This window comes from Fringilla coelebs, assembly GCF_963513975.1.
Source record: "Fringilla coelebs genome assembly, chromosome: 23".
NCBI classification, from domain to species: Eukaryota; Metazoa; Chordata; class Aves; order Passeriformes; family Fringillidae; genus Fringilla; species Fringilla coelebs.
Genome location: NC_140049.1, coordinates 6,647,941 through 6,671,205, shown reverse-complemented (window position 1 = coordinate 6,671,205; position 23,265 = coordinate 6,647,941). Strand labels below are relative to the sequence as shown.

At 48.7% G+C, this 23,265-nt stretch overlaps 1 protein-coding gene across 1 annotated transcript; it reads left to right on the top strand.

Annotated features, from left to right (window-relative positions):
• The first annotated feature begins 28 nt into the window (after nt 1-28).
• Nucleotides 29-16,317, top strand: LOC311162316 (cryptochrome-1-like). The gene is made up of 12 exons (XM_084220600.1): nt 29-260; nt 1,239-1,363; nt 3,879-4,339; nt 5,242-5,358; nt 8,082-8,229; nt 8,487-8,627; nt 9,747-9,917; nt 10,457-10,597; nt 11,015-11,166; nt 13,175-13,272; nt 13,738-13,848; nt 15,516-16,317. The coding sequence occupies exons 3-12, from the start codon at nt 3,927-3,929 to the stop codon at nt 15,605-15,607; spliced, it is 1,584 nt and encodes a 527-aa protein (XP_084076726.1). The 5' UTR covers nt 29-260; nt 1,239-1,363; nt 3,879-3,926; the 3' UTR covers nt 15,608-16,317.
• Nucleotides 16,318-23,265: the final 6,948 nt, after the last annotated feature.

Genomic DNA, 23,265 nt, shown 5'->3' with positions numbered 1-23,265 from the left:
GAGCGGGGCCGGAGGAGCTCCGGGGGTCACCGGGACCCTCTGGGATCCTCCAGGTCCATCCCGGATTCCCGGCTCTAGAATGCTCCAGCCCTGGGACCCTCCCACCCTGAACCGCGTTAAACCTCCGCGGACAGCGGGCGGGCCCCCCCTGGGACCGGTCCTTACATAACCCACCTGTCCCAGCCGGCGTTGTGTAACCGGCCCTGTGGGGCGAGGAACCGCTGCCGCGCCTGCCGCCACCACAGGCCGTGGGGAAGGAGGTAAAGGTGGGCTCAGGGAGCCCCCCCGGGGAGGCGGTGGGAGTCCAGGCTGGCCCGTTCGCCCCCAGCTGCTGCGGGGCTGGCCTAGGGGCCGCCCTCCCCCGTTGCCTCCTCGCCGCTTCCCCGTCCGTCTGAGGGTCCTGGAGCCTCAGCCTGTCCTCCCTCTGCCCCATCCCCCATGGGTAGAGATTCTCGCGTGTGGTTCTCGACCCGTTGCAGAAGCCCCAGTCAAGCCCCTACACTTCGATGTGTTTGGGACTCATTTCCTCCTCTGACTCAATATGCCGTTTTCTTGCATCAGAGCTCTATCCAGCACCATATTTACCACCTAAAGTATTCAAACAGGGGAAAGAACCTAGAGGCTGGAATCAACAGTAGTCTCACTTCTGGCTGAGTGTGGAGAGTGGGATTATGGACACAGATTTATGCAAAAAATTAATTCTTGAGAGCAATTAAGAATTGTTCTCAAGCCTGTCAAATCAGAATAACATTAAACAACTTAATGGTGGTCATTATTCCACTTCCCAAGCCCAGACTGTGGTTTGAGAGAGCAGGTGGGAGGCTGCTCTCTCCAGGTGTCTGACAGCTGTGTTTATCTGTTTCACTATTGCTTCTGAAGCAGCCAAGATATAGTCAAGGAGCATTTGACAATGGAGAGTGTCCCACAGAGGAAATTAAACTGTTAAAAATTTCTCTTCCCAGTTCCTTAGACCTTGGTCTGTCCCTGCCCCATCTGGATCTGTCAGCTCCAAGGGCCAGTGGGACCAGAGAGGAGCTGCCTGCAATCTTCCTCCTTTGCTCTTGGGCATTTCACAAAAGCTTGAGTGGCTTAGACCATCTTTGATGCAGAATCCACATCAGTGCAGATATTTATGGTATTTAGTGGTGTTTAAAACTGGGCAACTAATTTCTGGGTAGGAACAGGAGCAGCACAGTGGGTTTTGGATAGTGCCACTGAGAGCCTTTGCATCCCTCCAGCACATTCCTGCCTGTGGAGAGAAACGCTCAGCAGCAGGAGAGCTGGGATCAGTGACTACGTGACCTCCTCTTTTTGGGGTGACATGTTGTAAAGACCGTGGAGCATCAGCTGTGCAACCCTCAAGGTAAGGCCTAGATGTCTATGCTTTCTGTCTTGGTGTGCCTGTCCCAAAGTGTAGGGATGAATCCTGTGTGAGGTGTATTTTCTGCCTGCCTGGTTGATTTTTGGGGAACAGATGTAATCTGGATGTGGCAGGGAGTCTGCCCAGCCTTGTTGGGTGAACAGACTTGAGCCACTCGTTCATGGAGAGGTGGAAGAGTAACAGTGGATAAATCCCAACATGATGTCAATGATAGACAGCACCTGCTCTGCCTTCTCCAACATTCCAGAGCATCTTTCCTTTCCTTGTGACACGACAGGAGTGTCCAAGAGCTCAGTTTCTTTCTGACACCACCCATGGCCTGCACAAGTGATCCCCCTCCCCATTCTTTCCCACCCAGGAGGGGATCCCAGCTCCTCACCCAGCTTTGACACCTCTTTGGCTCTGGGCTCTCACCCTCCCCAGTGAGCTTCAGCCCATTTTAATGGAGCCCCTGCTCCTCCCAGCCTGTTTTAATGAAATCCTTGTCCCCCCAGCTCTGATTCCCCTAGTCCCCTTTAGTGTCATCCACAGAGCTGCTGTTAACCCAGACCCTACAGCCCACCCAGGCCCTGGCCTGGCGCCCACCTGCCCTGTGCCCAGTCCCTTGTTGTTGTGTGGTCCTGCTCCCCACTGCTCCTGCAAGGATGCCATCACTGGAAGGGATGGGATGGGTCCCGCCTAGGGACATATCTTGGGGCTATCCCATGGGCTGTGTGGTGCACTGGGCTCAGAGCAGTCCCAGGTGTGTGAGGTGAAGGGACATGGGGGTGAGTGTGAGCACCCCCATAGACATCAGGGGGCTGCAGGGCCCTGGATTTGGGGTGACCCTGCAGACCATGTGGGGCCACAGGGCATGAGACAGCCCCAAAGGCTGTAAGGCTGTGGGAGCCTTGGAGCCCCTGACTGGTTCAGTTCCTCAGCGAGCCTAGCTGGTGCATAGGATGCGGGGGACTCTTCCAGCACATTTTGCATGGTTTAGTACCTAGAAATGCCATCTGGGTGCTCCCCTGAGCAGCAACAGTCACCTTGTTTTTCCGGTTCTCCCAGGAAGTGGGTGTGGGATAGAGCACGCCACACAGCCCAGCCCTGCACTGGGCTGCACCCCGTGCTCGTGAGTTTGGGGCCTTACTGGGGGGTTGTAACAAAGTGAGCCTGTCTGGGTGCTGCTGGTGCATGTGTTTGGGAACGGAGCAAATCAGATTTATGGAAAAGCTGCTGGATATGGGTTAAGGAGGGGCAAGGGCTGAGTTGCCTGGTGCAGCCATTATGGGGGGGTGAATGGAGCTGTTTGGCTGGAAGAGCTGAGCTGGATTAGGGATTGTTGTTTGGGGGTAAGGCTGGAAATTATTATCAGGTGGGGTTGAATTTTACACGGGTAAGCGAGGTTAGGAGGTGCTGCTGGGCTTGGTGCAGGCACGAGGTGGCAGCTGGGTTCCTCCTTTGCTTCTCAGCATCTGCAGGTCCATTGTCTTGAACAGGGCAGCCAGAGCTTGGGAGCTGCTTCCCAAACTGTACCTTGAGACGCTTCAGCCTAAGACGCAAGGTCAGCACTCCTCCTAACCCTCTGAACTCAGCTGAAGTGGCTCAAAGGGGAATAAATGTATGAATCAAGAGTAGTTTTGTGTCACTATCACACCCAGCTCTGCTCTGGAGGCAGGCTGGGAGAGCTGGGGATATCCAGCCTAGAAAAGGGGAGACCTCAGAGCCCCTTCCAGTGCCTAAAGGAGCTTCAGAGAGGGACATCGGACAAGGCTCTGGAGGAACAAGACAATGGGAATGGCTTCCCACTGCCGGAGAGCAGGGTGAGATGGGATTTTGGAAGAAATTCTTCCCTGTGAGGGTGGTGAGGCTCTGGCCCAGGCTGCCCAGAGAAACTGTGGCTTCTCCATGCCTGGAAGCATCCAAGGCCAGGTTGGATGGGGCTTGGAGCAACCTGGGATAGTGGAAGGTGTCCCTGCCCCTGGCAGGGTGTTGAGTGAAATATGCTTTAAGGTCCCTTCTAATCCAAACCGCTCTGGGATTCTGTGAAATCACTAAGTTCAGATGTTTCCTACCAAAATCCCCTGACAGATGGAGTATTGTACGAGGTCTCTGATGAGCTGATTGCTCCAGTGGACCTCCTTGAAATCACCTGATGACTTCCATAGGGTTGGCTGACAGCCACATCTGTGGGGTTAAAAAGTGTTTGTGTGCACTAAATGGAGCTCTGGCAGCTCCATCTGTTTTGATTCCTTCCTTCTGGTCAGTGTTATTGGGATGTAATTTCATCAAGGGATTTAATTTAAGGTTTTGATTGACTCATTTGGGGCAGAGGCCATTCTCTGTGGAGCTGGGTGGTGGTCCTGCTGCTGAATGGTGGGGCCAGAGGAGAAGTTTGGTCTTGTTCCTGGTTTTCTCTCTCATGAAAACTTATCAAAGCAAGAAGCTTGTGGTAAAAACTGCAGAGGATTTTTTTAGAACTCTATTTGTAATTGTTAATTGACCTTGCTCTTTATAGGGATTTGGTATCCTGAAAGCCAAGGGTTCCCTTCCTCTTGTAGCCAGGATGCTGCATCGCACCATTCACCTTTTCCGGAAGGAGCTCCGGCTCCATGACAACCCAGTGCTGCTGGCTGCCCTGGAGTCCTCAGAGGCCCTGTACCCCGTGTACATCCTGGACAGAGCATTCCTGACCTCCTCCATGCACATTGGAGCCCTGCGCTGGAATTTCCTGCTCCAGAGCCTTGAGGATCTCCACAAAAACTTGGGCCAGCTGGGCTCCTGCTTGCTGGTTATTCAAGGGGAGTATGAGCTTGTTCTTAGGGATCACATCCAGAGGTGGAATATCACACAAGTGACACTGGATGCAGAGATGGAGCCATTTTACAAGGAGATGGAGGCCAACATCCAGCGCCTGGGGGCAGAGCTGGGCTTTGAGGTGCTCTCCCTGGTGAGCCACAGCCTGTACAATACCCAGCGGTACGTGGTTGCCCCAAACCCACAAGTGTCTCCAGGGAGGTAATTTTAGAAGAGAAAAGGCCAAGTGTCTTGGGTTTTCCTTTGGAGGAAATTTAACTGTGTGAGGTGAACGTGGTGCTGTTGCTGGGAGAACTTCGTGTGTTGCTCTCTTGGAAGAAATAGAAGAGATTGTGTACATGTTTTAGAATATCAGCCCAAACAGCTGCTTAACTTTTTCCTTTTGGGCAGTTTAATTCACTTAAAAACTTACTCTTTTAAACAGAGTGGAAGAAATTCTCTAACACCTTTAGTAGGACTTGTAAAAGTTCTATTAAATATGGTAAAAAGTTTTTGGTGTCAGATTTTTTTGAAATCTTTCAAGTCAACTTTCACTAGTGTCTGAATACTTAGATCCAAGCTGTTACTCAGTGTTGAATGACTGAAGATATTGAAAATAGTAAGAAGGAAAGCAGCAATAACTAAACCAGCCCTAACACTCCAATTTTGCAAAAACCCTAAATTATGTAAATGAATGGATGTGTGTAACTTGCTGTCTTGAATTCAAGCTGTTTGCAGAGGTGATTGCTCAGAAAGGACAGTTGTTTACTGCCCTGAACCTGTTTTTGTGATACCAGAGGTGTCCCACACCCTGCTCTCTGTGTCCTGGCTGTGTGTGGCTGTGCAGGTGAAGCCATGGCTGGAATCCTGATCCTGGTTTTGTTGTCTTAGGTCCTGAAAAACTGCTCTTGGGATAGATGTACATTTAGCCGGGGGAGTTTCACTTGTAAAATCTGTAATTTCTACATTCAGTAGCACTAATGGAGTTGTTATAGCCTATGATGTCACCTTCCTGTCCACTGGCAGTTCCGGCTTCTTCCTTGGTTTCTGTTACGTGAGATCTTGTTTTTTGGGTTTTTTTAAAGGATTTTGGACCTAAATGGTGGGAGCCCCCCATTAACTTACAAGAGGTTCCTTCACATTCTGTCTCTGCTTGGTGACCCTGAGGTGCCTGTCCGAAACCTCACAGCTGAAGACTTCCAGTAAGTACCAGCCTGTGAGTGGGAATTGCTGGTCCTCTTTCTCTGCCCAAAAAAAGTGCCAGGCCCAAATGATAATGAGGCGTTTTAGATGTTTTCTTGTTTTATTTCTGTGCATGGAGGGTTATTGATTCTATATACAGGGGATGTGACTGTTGTTAGGAGAGCAGATGGCAGAGTGGTCTGATACTCATCTCTTTTGATATTTGTGCAGATTTCTCACCAGTGGGACACCTCACAAAATAATGGTTGGATTCAATGACTTAAAGTTTTTTTCCAACCTTAATGGGTCTGTGATTCCATAAAAGTCTTAAGCTTTTGCAAGGCACTTTGTCTTGGTTTGAAAAGACAGGTGTCTGCTAAAGAAGGCAGAAGCCTCCCTTGAAATGGAAAATGTAAACCCCTCTTCTCCAAATTATTATATTTTTGAAATTAAGGGGCTCTCAGGCAAAGAGATGGGAATAGGAATAACAGTTCTTTACTAGGAAAATTAAAAATACAAATGCAATAGTAAAAATAAAAAACAAAAACCCCACACTGATAGAGTCAGAACAGGAGCTGACACCCTGTGGGTCAGGGTGGTGGCAGCAGTCCCATTCAATGGTGGCTGCAGCCCTTCTGCAGTGACAGGTGTGGTTCTGTTGGAGAAGGGATCCTGTAGAAGGATGGAGTTTTCCTCTGAAGATCCAGTGGTGTTGTAGATGGGCCTGGTCTTCCTTTGGGAATCGAATGCAGTGGAAAAGGCTGCTGTGGTGTTCCCAAAGTCAGATTCTATCCAGGTAGGAATGCTTGGCTCCTCCCCCTGGGCAGAGCATCTCCCAGTGGGATGATGGAATTTTTTCAGCCATGCAGGAACACTCACTGGCCCATTAACAGAATAGATCACCCCAGAGGGAGAGTGTGAAGATATAAAGAGAACTGCCCGACCTGTTTTTAACAGGTGGCCCAATGAAGAGAAAATAACTGCCCCACCTCTATCAGATGGCAATAGAACACACAGTCCCAGCCACATCTTGTAACCTAAGACACACTTTGAGAAATGCTTTTAAGAGATGTCATACTCCTGCAGAAGAAAGCCTGGGGAATTTACTCAAAGGCATGCTCTGCATTCCTCTCAAGATTTTGGACAGGAATTGGATGAACCACAATAGTTTGTTTTATGCAGGAAGTTCAATGGAATGATCCTACTGTTCCCTCCTGGCTTTAAATCTCTGCTCCCCTCTGCTATATGGGAAAGAGACACTGAGCCCTTGTCTCCCAAGATGTGAGAAGAAGCTCAGAGTCAAGGATGTCTTGTGTTTAGCTCTCCATGAGGAGAGGTCAGTGATCCAAAGGGAGGTAAGACTGGAGCAGGAGAGAGCTGGAATGGGACTGCAGGTACTTGGGATTCAATATCAGGTGCCTTCTGCATGGCCTCAGCTCAGAGCCACCAACCCAGTCTTGGATCTTCCCATCTTGGGGAATCCTGTTACTTCCTGAATGTTGTCCTCAGACAGTCTGTTGACAAGACTTATGTAAGTACTGGAATATATAAGTTCCTGTATTTTTTTCTAGCACTGTTTTTTTTTTCCTTTCTTGCCTGATTTGTTTGTTTGGACTTTTAAAATTAATGCTGATGAGAGATAAGTGGTCCACGTGCTTCCCAGCAGGCGTGAGCTATGTCAGTGCTCTGAGAGCTGCACTCACCCCACCTCTGTAGGTGTCTGCAGCAGGGCTGAACTCAGGTTTGTCCAGGTAAGTACATAGGTCTGTTGATGTCTGAGTTAATCCACAGGTTGTGAGAATTCTCTGTGTCACCAGCGCTTCCTTGGGCCTCTTCATCTGTGTTTTATGAGGTGGAAGAAAAACCAGACTGATACTCTTCCAGCCATATGGAGGGCAGAGGCCTTGGGAAGCCTCAGCAACTGAGGCTGAGGAGGTGGGGGCGGGGGGGGCTGCTGAGGGGTGTTGGCTCAAGGGCCCCAATTTGGTTAGGAATGAGTAGCTGGAGTGGCCCAGCTCTCCTGCCTCCTCTCTCTCTCCTGCCTCCTTCCCTATGAAACTGAAAGAGAGAAGGTTTAGGTTAGATGTTGGGAAGAAATTCTGCAGTAGTGAGACCCTAGCACAGGTTGCCCAGAGAAGCTGTGGCTGCCCCTGGATCCCTGGAAGTGTCCAAGGCCAGGTTGGCCGGGGCTTGGAGCAACCTGGGGAAGGTGTCCCTGCCCATGGCAGGAGGTGGAACTGGATGGGCTTTAATGTCCCTTCCCACCCAAACCAGTCTGGGATTTTGTGATTCTAGAGTGACCTCTCCTCAGAGGCACTCAGAGGAGCTGGAGCGGCATTTGGAGGCAGCACCATAATTGTGTTTAGGGTCTGAGGAGGCTGTTGGTTCCCTCTGAGGGATGGATGTGACAGTTGGGAGGAGCTGGAGAGGAGCTGCCTCTGAGCCTTGTGTAGGACATGGGAACTGAAAGGCGTCTGAGCTGGTGGTGCAGCTGACTGCTCTGAGCACTGTAACTTGGTGGGGACTGTTCATCTTTCCCAGTTCAGACTAGAATTCCCTGGAGCAATTGCAGGATGAACTCTTCTCCCCCAGGAGAGTACAGCCTGGGATTTCTCACTGTGCTTTCATTCTCTGTGCTCTGGTTGGACTGTGATAGATGATACTTGGTATGTGCATGGACAGGGACTGCCTCTATTTCCTGGCTCCTGTTGCTCCTTTCAAAGAGTTTTCTCTCTTACCTCAGGAGATGTAGGGCCCCTGACCCGGGCCTGGCTGAGTGTTACAGGGTGCCTCTCCCAGTGGATTTGAAGATTTCCCCAGAGAGCCTTTCCCCTTGGAGAGGAGGGGAGACTGAAGGGCTGCTGCGCCTAGAGCAACACTTGACTGACCAGGTCAGCCCTGATGGAACCCAGGGGATGGTGGTGACTCCAGGTGGGCTGAGATCAGTGCCCAGCTTGGCTTGGAGGAGGGTGGCAGCTTGGGTTCGGGTTTTGTTCTCCTTGATTTCTGGGAAGTGGGAGTGTTTTCCAGGCATGACATCAAACAAGCCCCTCTGATAGTGAAGCCAGTTCCAAGAGCTTTCCTCTCTTTATTACTGGCCTTGTGTCATCTTGTGCTGCCTGAACCAAGATTTCTGTTTTCATTTCAGGGCTGGGTGAGAGGTTTTAACAAACCAAGGACAATCCCAAACTCGCTGCTTCCAAGCACCACAGGCCTGAGCCCATATTTCAGTATGGGCTGTCTGTCAGTTCGAACATTTTTTTATAGGTTGTCAAACATTTATGCTCAGGTAAGCAAATAATTGGTCCTAAGTAAGCAAATCCGAAACTGTGACAAGTCTGGCATGGGAGGCAGGATTTTACACTTGGATTGTCTTTGATAGAGACTTAGTGTATCAAAAAAGGCTGCTTTGTTAATGTCTTCTCACAGTGTCCCATGAAGTCTGTGGAGTGACTTCATATTCTGTGAAACAGCTGTGAATGTCTGCAGCTCTTCCCAATTAAGTTTTAGAAACAGGATATTAATATTCTAAATTCATATTTTTATCAGGAACTGTAGCAACAGGGCAAGAGGGAATGGCTTCAAACTGAAAGAGAGCAGGTTTGGATTAGATGTTGGGAAGAAATTCTTTCCTGTGAGGGTGGTGAGGCCCTGGCACACAGTCCCCAGAGAAGCTGTTGCTGCTTCATGCCTGGAAGTGTCCAAGGCCAGGTTGGATGGGGCTTGGAGCAACCTGGGACAGTGCAAGGTGTCCCTGCCCATGGCAGGGGGTGAAGTGAAATGGGCTTTAATGTCCCTTCCAACCCAAATCATGGTTCTATAAATAGGCAGCAGGCAGACCTGGGATCTGCAGGAAAGTCCAAAAAAACCTTCCTAAATTTCAAGGATTTAGTTTGTCTGTCTGTTGGTTAAGGAAAATTTTTCATTGGTCTATACAGGTTTGTTTCTGGAAATCAACTGGTTTTATCTTAGACAAGTTTTAATTGTTGCATAAATGAAAACCACTTTCTGAAATCTTGTTTGACTCTTAAGAAAAAGTGAGCTTGAAACCAGGCCAAGAAAACCAACCTCCTTTACCTCTGTCTTAAGATTATCATTTGAGACATGACTGAGCCACCTGAATTCAGTTAGCACATTAATAAACACATGCTTGGTGTAAGAAATCCCAGTGTGATACAGTTTTGGAAGGTAGATGTAGTATGTTTGAGGTAATACTGAAGTCTGACAGTTTGCCTTTGCTTTGGGCCAGACAGCATTGCCTCAGATATTTCCGTGACTTGAATGCTAAAGTGCCTTGAAATCAGTATTTTAGTCAGATTAATCTTTATTTTATAGGCCTGACAGTCACAATATGAGTGAGGCTGCAATGATAGTATGAACTGAAGCTGTCACCTTATGTCTTTTGCAGGCAAAACACCACTCTCTGCCTCCAGTGTCACTCCAAGGGCAGCTGTTGTGGAGGGAATTCTTCTATACAGTAGCATCAGCAACACCCAACTTCACCCAGATGGCTGGGAACCCCATCTGCCTCCAGATCTGCTGGTACAAGGATGCAGAGAGGCTCCACAAATGGAAAACGGTAATGAGGTGCCTGGCCACAGTAGCTGCATTGGAGCTTGGAGCTTTCTTCTTCCCTTGATCTGTCCCTGCTGGCAGTTTGAATGCATCTTGCAGCAGTGTGACAGGTTGTGAGAGCTGGGAATGTTCAGCCTGGAGAAAGGAAGGCTCCAGGGAGACCTTAGAGCTCCTTCCAGTGTCTAAAGGGGCTCCAGGGAAGCTGGAGAGGTACTTGAGACAAGGGATGGAGTGACAGGGAAAGGGGAATGGCTTCCAGCTGACAGAGGGCAGCATTAGATGGGATATTGGGATGAAGTTCTTCCCTGTGAGAGTGGTGAGGCCCTGGCCTAGGTTTCCCAGAGAAGCTGTGGCTGCCTCTGGATCCTTGGAAGTGTCCAAGGCCAGGTTGGGTGGGGCTTGGAGCAACCTGGGCTAGTGGAAGGTGTCCCTGCCCATGGCAGGGGGTGGAATGGGCTTTAGTGTCCCTTCTCACCCAAACCAGTCTGTAATTCTGTGAAAGCAGTGTATGAGGGGAGAGCTGATGTTCCTGTTCTGCTGCAGGCACAGACAGGGTTCCCGTGGATCGATGCCATTATGACCCAGCTGCGCCAGGAAGGCTGGATCCATCACCTGGCTCGGCATGCTGTTGCCTGCTTCCTGACACGAGGGGACCTTTGGATCAGCTGGGAAGAGGGAATGAAGGTTCACTGCTGGCTTTTATTTTCCTCTGTTCTGCCTAGCCCTGAGAAGCCCTGCACAGCCTGAGTCTAGCAGTGGACGATTTTACAGAGCAGGGTTTAGTTCTGCCCCTTCCTGCGGATCTCAGGGTTTATGGGATCTCTCTGTTTGTCACTCAGTGCAGTGGTAAGAGTTCATTCCCTTCTCCAAATCCTCATGATTTTTGGATAACGAGGATACTGGTGGAGACATGCTCAGTCTCAGCAGAGCTTTTGGGTTGCTCTGTCTTCTGTCTGTGGAGAGCATTCTTGGTGTGCCTGTGAAGAGGCAGCCCTGGCCCCACAGTGTGTGCTTCCAGCAGCAACCTCCCAGCCTGCTTTTGTCTAATTTTTGCAATATAGCCATTTCAGGGGTATTTCTCTTCCCATCCCTGATGTGCAGGTGTTTGAAGAGCTGCTTTTAGATGCTGACTACAGTATCAATGCTGGGAACTGGATGTGGCTGTCAGCCAGCGCCTTCTTCCACCAGTACACACGGATCTTCTGCCCCGTCCGCTTCGGGAAGCGCACAGACCCCCAGGGCGACTACATCAGGTCAGGGGACACCCACCCCACCACCTCCCTGAGAGCTTCTCAAGCTCCTCTGACAGCAGGAACTGAGTAACTGGATCAGTTTCAAATACACACACCTGTTAAACAGGACTCATAGCAATGGTTTTATAGAACATTTGGGGGAACTGAGGCATGGAGAAGCAGAGAGATATCTGTCATTCCAGGGCTTGTGCTCATTTCTGAGCACTTGTTGCATCCAGCACCATGTTTGATCACTAGGCTGGCTCCTCTTTCTAAAGGATTTAAGTAGAACTTCCCACAGCTTCCCTGTTCCAGTCTGCACTTAGTTTCTTGCTTTTCAAAGAATTCTGGGATGTGCTTGAAAAGGAGCTTAAACCTCATCCAGTTCCACTCCCTGCCATGGGCAGGGACACTTTCCACTATCCTGAGGTTTCTCCAAGCCTGGCCTTGGACAATTGCAAGGATGGGACAGCCAGAGCTTCTCTGGGCAACCTGTGCCAGGGCCTTACCACCCTCACAGGGAGGAATATCCCAATATTTCATCTAACCCTGCCATTCTTTAGTTGCATACACATAGGTTTTATTTTTCACTCTGAGTCCTCTTTGCTTCAGAGTCTCATTTTGTTGTCTCTCCATAATGTGCTGATGGGCTTTCTCAAAGCACTGGGCTCACTGTGTTAATGTTGAGCAAACAGTTTGTCTTGGTTTGAAAGAGAGGTGTCTGCTAAGGAAGGTGGGAGCCTCCCTCGGAATGGAGAATGCAAATCCCCTCCCTCAAAATTATTATAATTTTGAAATTAAGGGGCTCTCAGGCAAAAATATATGAGATTAGGAATAACAGTTCTTTACTAGTATGTATAACAAGGCAAACAAACAACAAGGACTACAGCATTAACAATAACAGAACCAGGAGCCCAGTCCCACCCTTTGGGCTGTGTCACTTTCCCTTTGTTGCAGTTCCGGGCACAGCCAGCAGGGGCGCTGCTGGCTCCCGGCGGGCCGGGCAGGTGCAGTGATCCCCCGGGGCTGCAGGGGGCGCTGTGGGGCAGGCCGGGGGAGCGCGCGGCAATGGTGGCTGGGCTGAGACGGGGAGGGATGGAGGAGAGGCTTTGCCTCACGAACCCTGGGGCAGGCAGTCCCAGTGTCCCCACAGGACTCTGAGAAACACTAGGCTGGAACAGCAGGAATGAGCAAAACATCCCTGCGTGGTGGGCGAGATGTATCAAGATCTGCTGCAGGAGCTGGAACTGCCAGTTGTGCACAGGGGTGCAGGGCCCAGCAGCTGAAGAAAAGCAGCTCCCAGCTGGGTTGTGGCCCGGGCAGCGAACTCCTTTTTTACAGGCTGCGGTCCCACCGTCCTCCAAAGCCCAGACTGAGTGAGAGATCCACAACTGCCCCAGCCCCCGTCCTTTACCTGCTTCTAATCTCAGGGTGTCTCTGTCCCTCCCAGAGAAGCTCCAAAAATCAGAGGAGTTTCCCCTCCCCACAGTCTCAAGCACACAGGCATCAGTGCTTCTTAGCAACTCGGAAAGAATTCCGCAACTAGAGGAAAGAAAAGGAAAGAAAACCCAACCCCCAGCACAATTCAATTTCCCCACATCTCTTCCTCCCATCCTGTCTAGATTTGGGTATTGCCAAGGAAAAGCCTGTACTGAGGTACCTCACAGAGTGGGACAAAAAAATTACTTTGCCAATATGCAATAATTTTTTAAAATTAGTTTGTTTTTAAAATTTATCAATGTTTAGGACAAAATGTCAGTGAAAATGTTAAAAACATATTTTGGAGGAAATCAAAACTGAAGTACTGTTTAAATCACCCATTTATTCTATTCTGTGAAGTTAACTTTTGGAAGACATCGCCTATGGAGGTTTGAAAACATAAACCCAATTTTTTTGTGGACAATGAATCAGAACTTTCCCACAGATTGTAATATCAATATTAACATGGCACAAGTTGGTTTACACTTCTCTGAATGTGTGAATATTTGCCTGCAGGATTATAAACCACCCTATTATCCCTGTTTTGTAGGAAATACTTGCCCATACTAAAGAACTTTCCCTCCAAGTACATCTATGAGCCCTGGACAGCATCTGAAGAGGAGCAGAAACAAGCAGGATGTATCATAGGTAATTCATTCACATTCCTTGCTAAGGATTTTTCTGCTGCTATCCAAAATAAATGTGTATGAGATGGAAGCATCATACTTCCAACATAAGCCATTTTTCTTCTGAAAATGAATGAATCCAACATTCTTCCTTCTGTTCATTCTCCATTAACATTTTTTTATAGGAGTCTCATTTCACAGTACATATTTTTGCTTCAACTTTATGTCCTAAAACTCTTGGATCACTCCACACTTTTGCCTTTGAATTTATCCATCTTGGATGCTTGGCTGCTTTAAATCATATCAGAACATCTTGTGCTTTTACTCCTGCTCTAACACATCTTTGAAGGCTCTTAGGTCAAAGTGGGAGCTCTTCTTTTTGGTGGAAAGGATTAGGCACTTCCATTTAAGAAAAGCTGGAAGTATTCCAAATCCAGGGAAAATGTCTTTGCCGAGTGTGGTAAAGGCTCTGTCTCCACATTACCAGGTCGGGATTACCCCTTCCCCATGGTGAACCACAAGGAAGCCAGTGACCACAACCTGCAGTTGATGAAACAGGTCAGAGAGGAGCAGCACAAAACAGTCCAGCTCACAAGAGGTGAGAGATGCTGCAGCACCCACATTCCCTGTGCTGTGACACACAGACTGTCCTCAGGAACCTAGGGCTCTGTGGCTCGGCTTTGGGTGCTTTTCCAGGATGCTTTTCCATGTTAGATACCAACATCATGAGTACCTCTTCTGGTTACTGTTAAAATGCTGTGCCAAGAGTGAGAACAAGAGTGTGAGCCTTTTCTTCCTTCCCTCTCCCCTTGGAGCAGCCTCCTGCCTGCTGCGGAAATGCCTTCTCAAAAGCAGAGCTCCTCCTGCCTGCCCTGACTCCCCAGCCCCAGGCTGGCTGCGTGTGTCTCCAAGGTGCAGAAATCTCTGCAGCTCTGCCCATGCCTCTTGTAAACCAGAACATTCTTATTTGTCCTTGGTACCATGATCTGCCCTATGCCATAGCAGAAATTGAGATTCCCAGTGAGCACAAAGCTCTGGAGAGGTGAGTTGTTCCAAGAAATTTACCCTTTGGCATGGTTTTCTGCTTTGCTTAACGCTGTGGATAACAAACAGGTAGTTAGTTATCAGGTAAGGCTAGAACACTCAAATTGTGCCAAGCCTGAAGTACTTAATTAATTAGTGTGACACAGATGTGTCACTTATGGCACCTGTGCTCTTGAAATTGAAATCCCAGGGCCTGTGCTGAGCTCAGAGGAATCCTTCACAGTAAAACATGGAATCTCAGCCTGGTTTGGGTGGAAAAGGACTTTAAAGCTCATCCAGTTTCCACACCCTGCCATGGGTGGGAACACCTTGCACTCTGCCAGGTTTTTCCAAACCCTGTCCAACCTTGCCTAGGACACTTCTAGGGATCCAGGTGCAGCCACAGCTTCTCTGGGCAGCCTATGCTAGTGCCTCTACAACCTCACAGGGAAGAATTTCATCCCAGTATCAAACCTAACTCTGCCCTCTGGCAATGGGAAGCCATTCCCGCTTGTCCTGTCTCTCCAGGCCCTTGTCCCATGTCCCTCTCCATCTCTCTTGAAGCCCCTTTAGGAAGGGTCTGTCAAGTCTCCCTGAAAGCCTTCTCTTCTCCAGGCTGAACATTCCCAGCTCTCCCAGCCTGGCTCCATAATGGAATTTAAGTGACAAATTACCTTTTTATTTAAGGGTGGGCCCCAGCAGCCTCTCTATATTATAGAAACCCAACATGCAGCCGCTGAGGGGAACCTTAACTGTTCTTTTCTTCACCCCTCTAATTTGAGGGAATTAATTGTTCCAAACCCTGGAATGGATACCTATTAGCATGTCCATGAGGTTGCACACTGGAATAGTACAGATATAACCACTGGATGCTGGCAGTTCTTCCAGCAGCCCTGTGGTACCAGGGACTAAATTTTGGGAATGTTGGAAAAGCTAAAATTTTGGGAGTCCCAGACTCCAAGGGTTATCCCAACACCCATCTCAATATGAAAACCGGCTCATACAGGGGAGCAGATATTGGAATAGAGTAAGGGCTAAGGAGTAGGATGGGACTTGGAACAGTCTGGAAGGTGTGGGGTGAAATGAAATGAGCTTTAAGGCCTCTTCCAACCCAAACCATCCTGGGATTTCATTATTTTTGTTGCCTATGAACAGAAGCATTTTGTGATACTTAGGATCTTAACCTGACTGAAGTCAGAGAAGACTTTGCCAACTTTAATCCTTCTTTATTTCTTGCTGTAGATGATGCAGATGACCCCATGGAAATAAAGGTAAAACATGACCATTCAGAAGAAAACATTTCAAAAGGAAAAGTGGCCCGAACAGCAGAATAAACCAAATTCCCTCAGGGGACACCTGCTGGGTACCAAAAGAGGCAAGAGAGGAGAGCCCGGGGCCAGCTGAGCTGGCCAGCCACTGTCCTCCATACTTTGCCCTGCTAATGGTGCCTCTTGCTTGTGACCTGACCTCAGGAGACGTGTTGAATCTTGAGTAGTTTTAGTGCAGTTATTTTGGATGGAATTGTTTATCTTTGAATGGCTTCTGGACCATTTGTTGAAGCTCTTGGGTGAATGCAAGAGGTGCGTGGTTGTGGCAGGCCCTGCTGCTGCAGCATCCTTCAAATCCATGTTCGTCATGCACATGTATAAATAGATTTTGTAAAAATATCTTAATGTCAGAAGACCACGTGCACATTAATGTGGTTGCACATTAGTATAAGGACCTTGATTTGCTTGCCTTGTAGAGACACATTTAGGGATGTTCAGATTATTCTAAATTCCCAGTTTATGATTGTAGTCCCCAGTTTGGGGAGACAGAGCAGAGTGCAGCCCCTTGTACCTTGTGAGTAGTTTTTAAGTCATAAGTAGGAATTACTATGCATTTTAAGGACAAGGTTGAAAATATCTCACTAAATTAGGGCCAATATATAACTTTATCAGCATAATTCTCTTTCTTGGCTAACTAGAACTGCAGGGCAGAAATTAATTCTATTATGTACCACATGGAAAGATTTCTCCTTCCACTGAAATGTATTGTTTGACAAGGCTGGATTAGTCAATTATGATTGGGGGTTTGGGGGTGGGGAAGTGGAACGGGATTTTCATGGCTGTAGGTAGTATTCAGGGTTTGGAAAGAAATAAAACTTATTTCTGACATGAACAATGCAAGGGCTCTGAAGCAATCTGTTATCATAATTGATATCCATTGGTTCTCTTGGGAAACCTGGTGGCACAGCAGCAATCCAGCGGCAATCCAAACTCCTTGGAAGCATCCCAGGATCTAGTGCAGGAGCAGCACAGGAGCCATGAGCACCAGGAGGAGGCTGTAAACTGCAGGATCTTTCAATGCTGCTAGAGACCCGCAGGACCTGTCAGGACAGACCATACTGGCAGCAGGACAGTGAGGTGTAAATACAAAGCTGCAAGGAACTTCCTGCTGCTCCAAGCCTGCATCAAGCTCCTGGAGATGCCCATATTCCCTGATGCTTCAGCCCTCCAGCAAACCTAATGACTTGCAGGGATGGCCAGAAGGAAAGGCCTTCTGCCTCCCCCTTTATGGAAGGTAGAATTCCAAGATGGTGCTTGTTTCTTTGGGGAGATCTGCTGCTCCAAAGCCTCCTGGCATTCCTCCCCTCTGTCACTGGGCTCCTTCCTGTGCCTGAAGGGGTTTACAGCATCCCTGAAGGGCTAGAAGGAGCATCTGGGAAACTCTAGACCTGTCAGCCTGACATCAGTTCCATGTAGGATAATGGAACAGATCATCTTGGGTGCTATCACCTGGCACCTACAGGATGCCTGGGGGATCAGACCCAGCCAGCATGGGTTTAGGAGGGGCAGGTCGTGCCTGACCAACCTGATCTCCTTTTATGACCAGGTCACCTGCCTGGTGGATGGGATGCAGGAAAGGCTGTGGATGTGTCTGCCTGGACTCCAGCAAGGCCTTTGGCATTGTCTCCCACAGCACACTCCTGGAAAAGCTGCAGCCCATGGCTGGGAGAGGAGCACTCTTTGCTGGGTTCAGAACTGGCTGGATGGCCAGGCCAGAGAGTGGTGGTGAGTGGGGCTGCATCCAGCTGGCAGCCAGGCACCAGGGGTGTCTCTCAGTGGTCTGTGCTGGGGCCAGCTCTGTTTAACATATTGATTACATGGATGAGGGAATTGAGTCTTTCATTAGTAAATCTGCAGATGACACTAAGTTAGGAGCCTGTGCCCATCTGTTGCAAGGTAGGAGGGCTCTACAGAGAGACTTGGAATGGCTGAATGGATGGGCTGAGTCTAACAGGATGAAGTTTAGTAAGTTCAAGTGCCCAGTCCTGCATTTTGGCCACAATAACCCCCTGCAGCATTACAGGCTGGAGACGGTGTGGCTGGACAGTGCCCAGGCAGAAAGGGACCTGGGGGTGCTGGTCCACAGCCGGCTGAACATGAGCCAGCAAGAAGGCCAATGGCTCCTGGCCTGGATCAGGAATGGTCTGGCCAGCAGGAGCAGGGAGGTCATTCTGCCCCTGTACTGGGCACTGGTGAGGCCCCACCTTGAGTGCTGTGTCCAGTTCTGGGCCCTCAGGTTGGGCACAACAAGGCTGGAGAGGGGCTGGGAACACAAACCCCGTGAGGAACAACTGAGGGTGCTGGGCATGCTCAGCTCAGAGAAAAGGAGACTCAGGGAGACCTTATTACTGTCTAGTGACCACCCTGAAAGGTAGTTTTAGCCAGATGGGGGTTGGTCTCTTCTCCTGGGTGACCAGTGACAGGATGAGAGGTCACAGCCTGAAGCTGCCCCATAGGAAGTTTAGGTTAGATATTAGAAAAAAAATTATTCACAGAAAGAGTAGTTCAGTATTGGAATGGGCTGTCTAGGCAAGTGGTGGCTCCAGGTGGTCCCTGGAGGTGTTTAAAAAAAGACTTGATGAGGCACTCAGTGCCATAGCTTAGTTGGTAAGGTAATGTTAGGTCATTGGTTGGACTCAATATTCTCAAAGGTCTTTTCCAACCTGGTTTGTCCTGTGATTCTGTGTCTGCAGCCTGGCCCCAGTGCAGGGGCTCCAGGAATGCAGATCTGGCTCCTGCCTCATGTTTCAAGGTGCAGTCTTTGCCTTTAAGCCCTAAAGGGGCTGGTCTTTTTTCCTGAATGTTTACGCCTTGAAATAGCAGTCTCTACCTGAGTTTCAGTGAATTCTGGGGCTGTGTAGTACAGCAGAACTGTGAAATCCTTGACTGGTTTGGGTGGGAAGAGACATTAAAGCCCATCCTGTCCCACCCCTTGCCATGGGCAGGGACACCTTCCACTATCCCAGGTTACTCCAAGCCCTGTCCAACACAGCCTTGGACACTTCCAGGGATAGGGTAGCCTCACCAACCTTTCAAGGCCTCTTTGGAACTTCTGTTGTTGCAAAGCAGTTTCATGGTCTGATCTGTGGTTGGAAGAAGCAGGAGGACTTGGCCTCAGCTGCTGTGAGAGTAGGAGCTGTGTTTGAGCAAGAAACAGCAAGTGCAGTTGGAGTCTGACCTCTGCTTCTGGCTGACAAAGTAGCATTGGAGAAGTTTCTGAAAGAAGCAAAATCAAGGAATCTCAGAATCCTTTATGTTGGAAAAGCTCTCTAGGATCACCAAGTCCAAATGTTTCCCAGCACTGCCATCTACACCCTAACCCATGTTCCCAGATGCCACATCCACACACTTTTTGAACACTTTAATGAGTGGTAACTCTACCACTGCTGCAGGCAAGGAGGTGTCTTGCCATGGCCTGCTCACCCTTTCCAGAAAGAAATTTTTCATAATATCCAACCTAAATTTCCCCTGGGGATACTTGTAAACTCTTTATTTTCAGTGCTGAACCTTCTTGTCTTGTCCCTGTTCCCTGAGAGTAGAGCCTGACCCCCACTGGCTGCTCCCTCCTGTCAGGGAGTTGTGCAGAGCCAGAACATCCCCCCTGAACCTCCTTTTCTCCAGCTCCTCCAGCTCCCTCAGCTGCTCCTTGTGCTCCAGACCCTTCCACAGCTCCATTTGCATTCCCTGGGACATGCTCCAGTCCCTCAAGGTCTTTTTTGGAGTGAGGGGCTTAAAAGTGACCCCAGGAACTGACCACAGGATTTGAGGTGGGCTCACCAATACAGGGGAATAGTCACTGGATGGTCTTGTTGGACACACCATGGCCAGACAAGCACCCCCAGGTCCTTTACTCCAGCAGCCTCTTGGAAAGACTGAGCTGGTTTGTGGCCTCATGGCCAAGAGACTTGCTCTGTAAAAATGAATTACTGGCAGAGTATCAGAATGAATCAGGTGAGACCCCATTTCTTCATGCAGGAAAAAGCCAATTCTTTTTTTCACACAACTTATTTTTATACAGTTTTCACTGACCTCGTGTGCAACTTCAACTGGTTAATAGCTAATTGGTTAATTGCTTTCTTGCCAATTACTCTATTGGTTAGTAAAAGGTACTTTACTTGTCTATCAAATCTCTCTATTCTTAAATTGTTTACATATTTTTTTCACTGGTTCTCATGGGATAGATTTAATGTTTATGGAGGTTGTTTTTCACCCAGGAATAGATTGTTATGTTAACAAACTGTTCACACCAGGATTGTTTTCACATGGGAACTTGCAAAGTGCTAGCTGCACTTAGAAGAAATGACAGGCCAGCCATCCATCCAGCTGAGCAGGTCTGATTTTATGAGGCCTTTCTTTTGTAATTTTTCTACTTGACTGGAATAGCAGAGTGTTTCTGTCTCTGCGCGTTTTTCTCTGCTGAGGCAATCTGACTTTGGAGGCAGCAGAATTTGATGTGGAATTGTTCAGATAAAGACCCACAAAAATGCACCTGATGCAACTCTCTGAATTCTGGGGTGTGGAGATAAGTAATAGCATCTTTGCTGTGCATTCCTGGCATGATTCAAAGCCACTCCAGTTGGATTTGGGTCACCTTAGGTGCTTTTCTTATAGGAGGGTGTCATGATCCGTTCCTATGAAGGGGATTCGTGATGGTTCGTTAATTGACCTCAGAGTGCAAAAAACCAACATGGAAAGGGGATTTGCAGTAATAATCAAGAACAAATGCACCTTTATTGAGCAACCACAGCAAAATGTGTTAGGGGAGATTGGGGAAAAGTGAAAGAATAGGGAAAAGAGAGGGAGGAAGAGAAAGGAAGGTATATAGCTACCAAACGTAGAACGATGAAGTCCTTCGAAGTCCAGTCGATGGAGTTCACCTGGTCAAGTCGGGAGATCTCAAAGACACTGGTCAAGTCAAGGTTCTTTATAGTCCATTTTTGGTAGGGGGAAAACAGGTCTTGGAATCGCTGGGAGGGAATCAAGTACAATGAAGAATAGTCTATTGAAATTTCTGAGGAGGGAGAGGGCATTGAAGAAGGGTACAAACGATCCATATTCTCAGCAGTGGGTGAAAACCATTGTCTTCTTAGTCCATTGTCTTCCTGCAGGCAAACATCTTGCTTTGGTCAGCTCGCCTCCCCCACACACCTCCCCCACATTAGGGGTTTCAGTCTCAGTCCTTGGGAGGAGGGGGAGCTCCTCCATATAGGGGTTTCATGTCTCAGTCCTTGAGGGAGAGGCTTCTCCCATCTCAGTTCATCTGTCGCGGTGGTTGTAAAACAGATGAAGGATCTTCTGTGGGGACCACCAAAGGTTACCTCAGAAAAGTCCAGCCAAGCTGAGAGGTGGGGAAATTCCAGGGCCATTGTTGGGAAAGCAAGTGCAGGCAAAGAAGAGCAAGGTGCCCTTTCTCCTTTCACTAGGTTCAGTGTTCCAATACAGCAAACACACCTGCAAACAATAGCTTGGCAGGCCAGAAGCTCTGCTCAGGCCTCAGGATCTTGGTGAGCAACCATCTCGAGCAAGACCAGGATTCCAACCAGAGTCTTTTTCAGTGATCCCAGTTTCTGTCCTTTCATGACAATTGTGAGGCAGATGAGAGAAACTTCAGACAGAGACTTACAGGGGGAAATGTGTCTGATGGTGTTGATTTTGTTTGATTTTTCTTTTTTTTTGACCACTCCTGCCCCCCCTCTTTGGCTTCTTCGCCCCTTTACCCACATGCCCAAAACTTCTCTCTATGCCTGGGTGACATTCTTTCTCATTTTTGCTTCTTTATGAGATTTATCTTGTAAAGTTTTCTTTTGGGGGTTGTGAATTAGGGCTTTAAGTGTCTTTCCCGATCTCATTTCCTTTGGTTTGAGTCACCGTTGGCAGAAATGAGAGTGAGACATGAATTAAGTCACTTGTTTTGGGTCATTTGTGCTCCAGGGAGCCTTTAATGGAATCCCAGACTGGTTTGGGTTGGAAGGAACCTTAAAGCTCACCCTGTTCCACCCCTTGCCATGGTCAAAGACACCTCCCACTAGACAGGTTGCTCCAAGCCCTGTCCAACTCGGCATTTTCAGAGCTGATTTACTGTTTTGCCAACAGGGGAGTTGATGAGCTATCTGCCTTCCTGGCTGTTGAGGAAATCTTCACTTCCCATAACAGGGCAGAGCTCCTGGGGGGTTGCAGCTCTTCCTGAAGGGCAGCTCTGATCTCTGCTCTCTGTGACCAGGGACAAGACCCCAGGGACAGGCTGGAGATCAGGGAAAGGTTCTTCCCCCATAGGGTGCTGGCACTGCCCAGGCTCCCCAGGGAATGGGCACAGCCCCGAGGCTGCCAGAGCTCCAGGAGGGTTTGGGCAGCACTGCCAGGGATGCCCAGAGTGGGAGTGTTGTGGTGTCTGTGCAGGGCAGGGGTTGGACTGGATGGTCCCTGTAGGTCACTTCTGACTCAGGATATTCTGAGATTCTATTCCTCCAATTCCTTTGGCACAGGAAGGTGACCAAAGCAGCTGCTCCCTGGACAGCTGCAGCCAGGCTCTCTCTGCATCCTGCCATGTCACACATGACGGTGACAGCAGAGCTTTTGAGTGGCACTGGCTCCACAGCACCTCTGTATCCCACTTTGGTGTCCCTGAGGATGGGATATGCCATGATGGCCCTGCTCCCTCTGCCCCAGCTGCATCTTCACCTGACTGGTTCTTCCCTTGCTGGAAGTCCCTTTTCTCTCAGGAATATGGTGGGATTCTTCGGGTTGTCCTGTGCAGAAATAGCAATTGGACTTGACGGGTCCATTCCAACTCAAAATATTTTGATTCTATGATTAAAAACATTCACCAGCTCAACCAATTCTACTGGCTGTGTTGAAGGACTGAAATCACAGGCTGCAAATAGGAACAATTATGTAACCTTATCCCTGAGGGCTTGCTCCTGGATGGTGACAGCTGGAACTTTGCCAGCAGTGACAGCAGAAGGAAATCCCACCCCTAACCTTGATATGGTCCCCCCAGGTCACAGGGTCTGCTGTGCTCTGACCAACCCTGGTGGTGCTGTACTTCCAGTGCTAGAGCATTTGTGTCCCAACGCCTTCCCTTCTGCAGAGCAGGGCCTCAAGCAGCGCTCCCTGGCCGGGAGGGAGGCAGCCAAGAGCCGCCAGGGAGATGTTTGACACTAGGCCATAGCTGGCCCTCGAACCAGAACCACCTCTCATGGACCATCCTTTTCAGAAGAAACCTGTTCACTGTGAACCCAATGCACTGAGCCACAGCTCCAGCTGAGCAGGGCTGGTGACTCTGTGCTGCCCTTGAACCTTCACCAGCTGGAGAGAGGGAAGGACAACCTGCCTGTCCTCCAGTAGCACTGTCTTGTTTAGGATGGATGTTCATGGGAGAAATAGCTGAGATTTAGACTGATTGGGTTTTTATGGATAACTAAACTATGTTTTCTCAGGTTTCTGATGATGGGAGAAATTCCGGGTATTAATCTTTCGTATAAGTTTATTATAGGTTTTTTATAAAATCTTCTGGGGTTTTGTGTCTAAGAAATGTTCTGTCTGAGCTAAATCTAAATCCTTTCCCATATCTAAACTCCAAGACCACAGAAATCTGTATCCTAATGTTTTTCATTACATTACATGGTTAAGTGAGATATCACTTAAAAATGAGATTTTGGATTCCA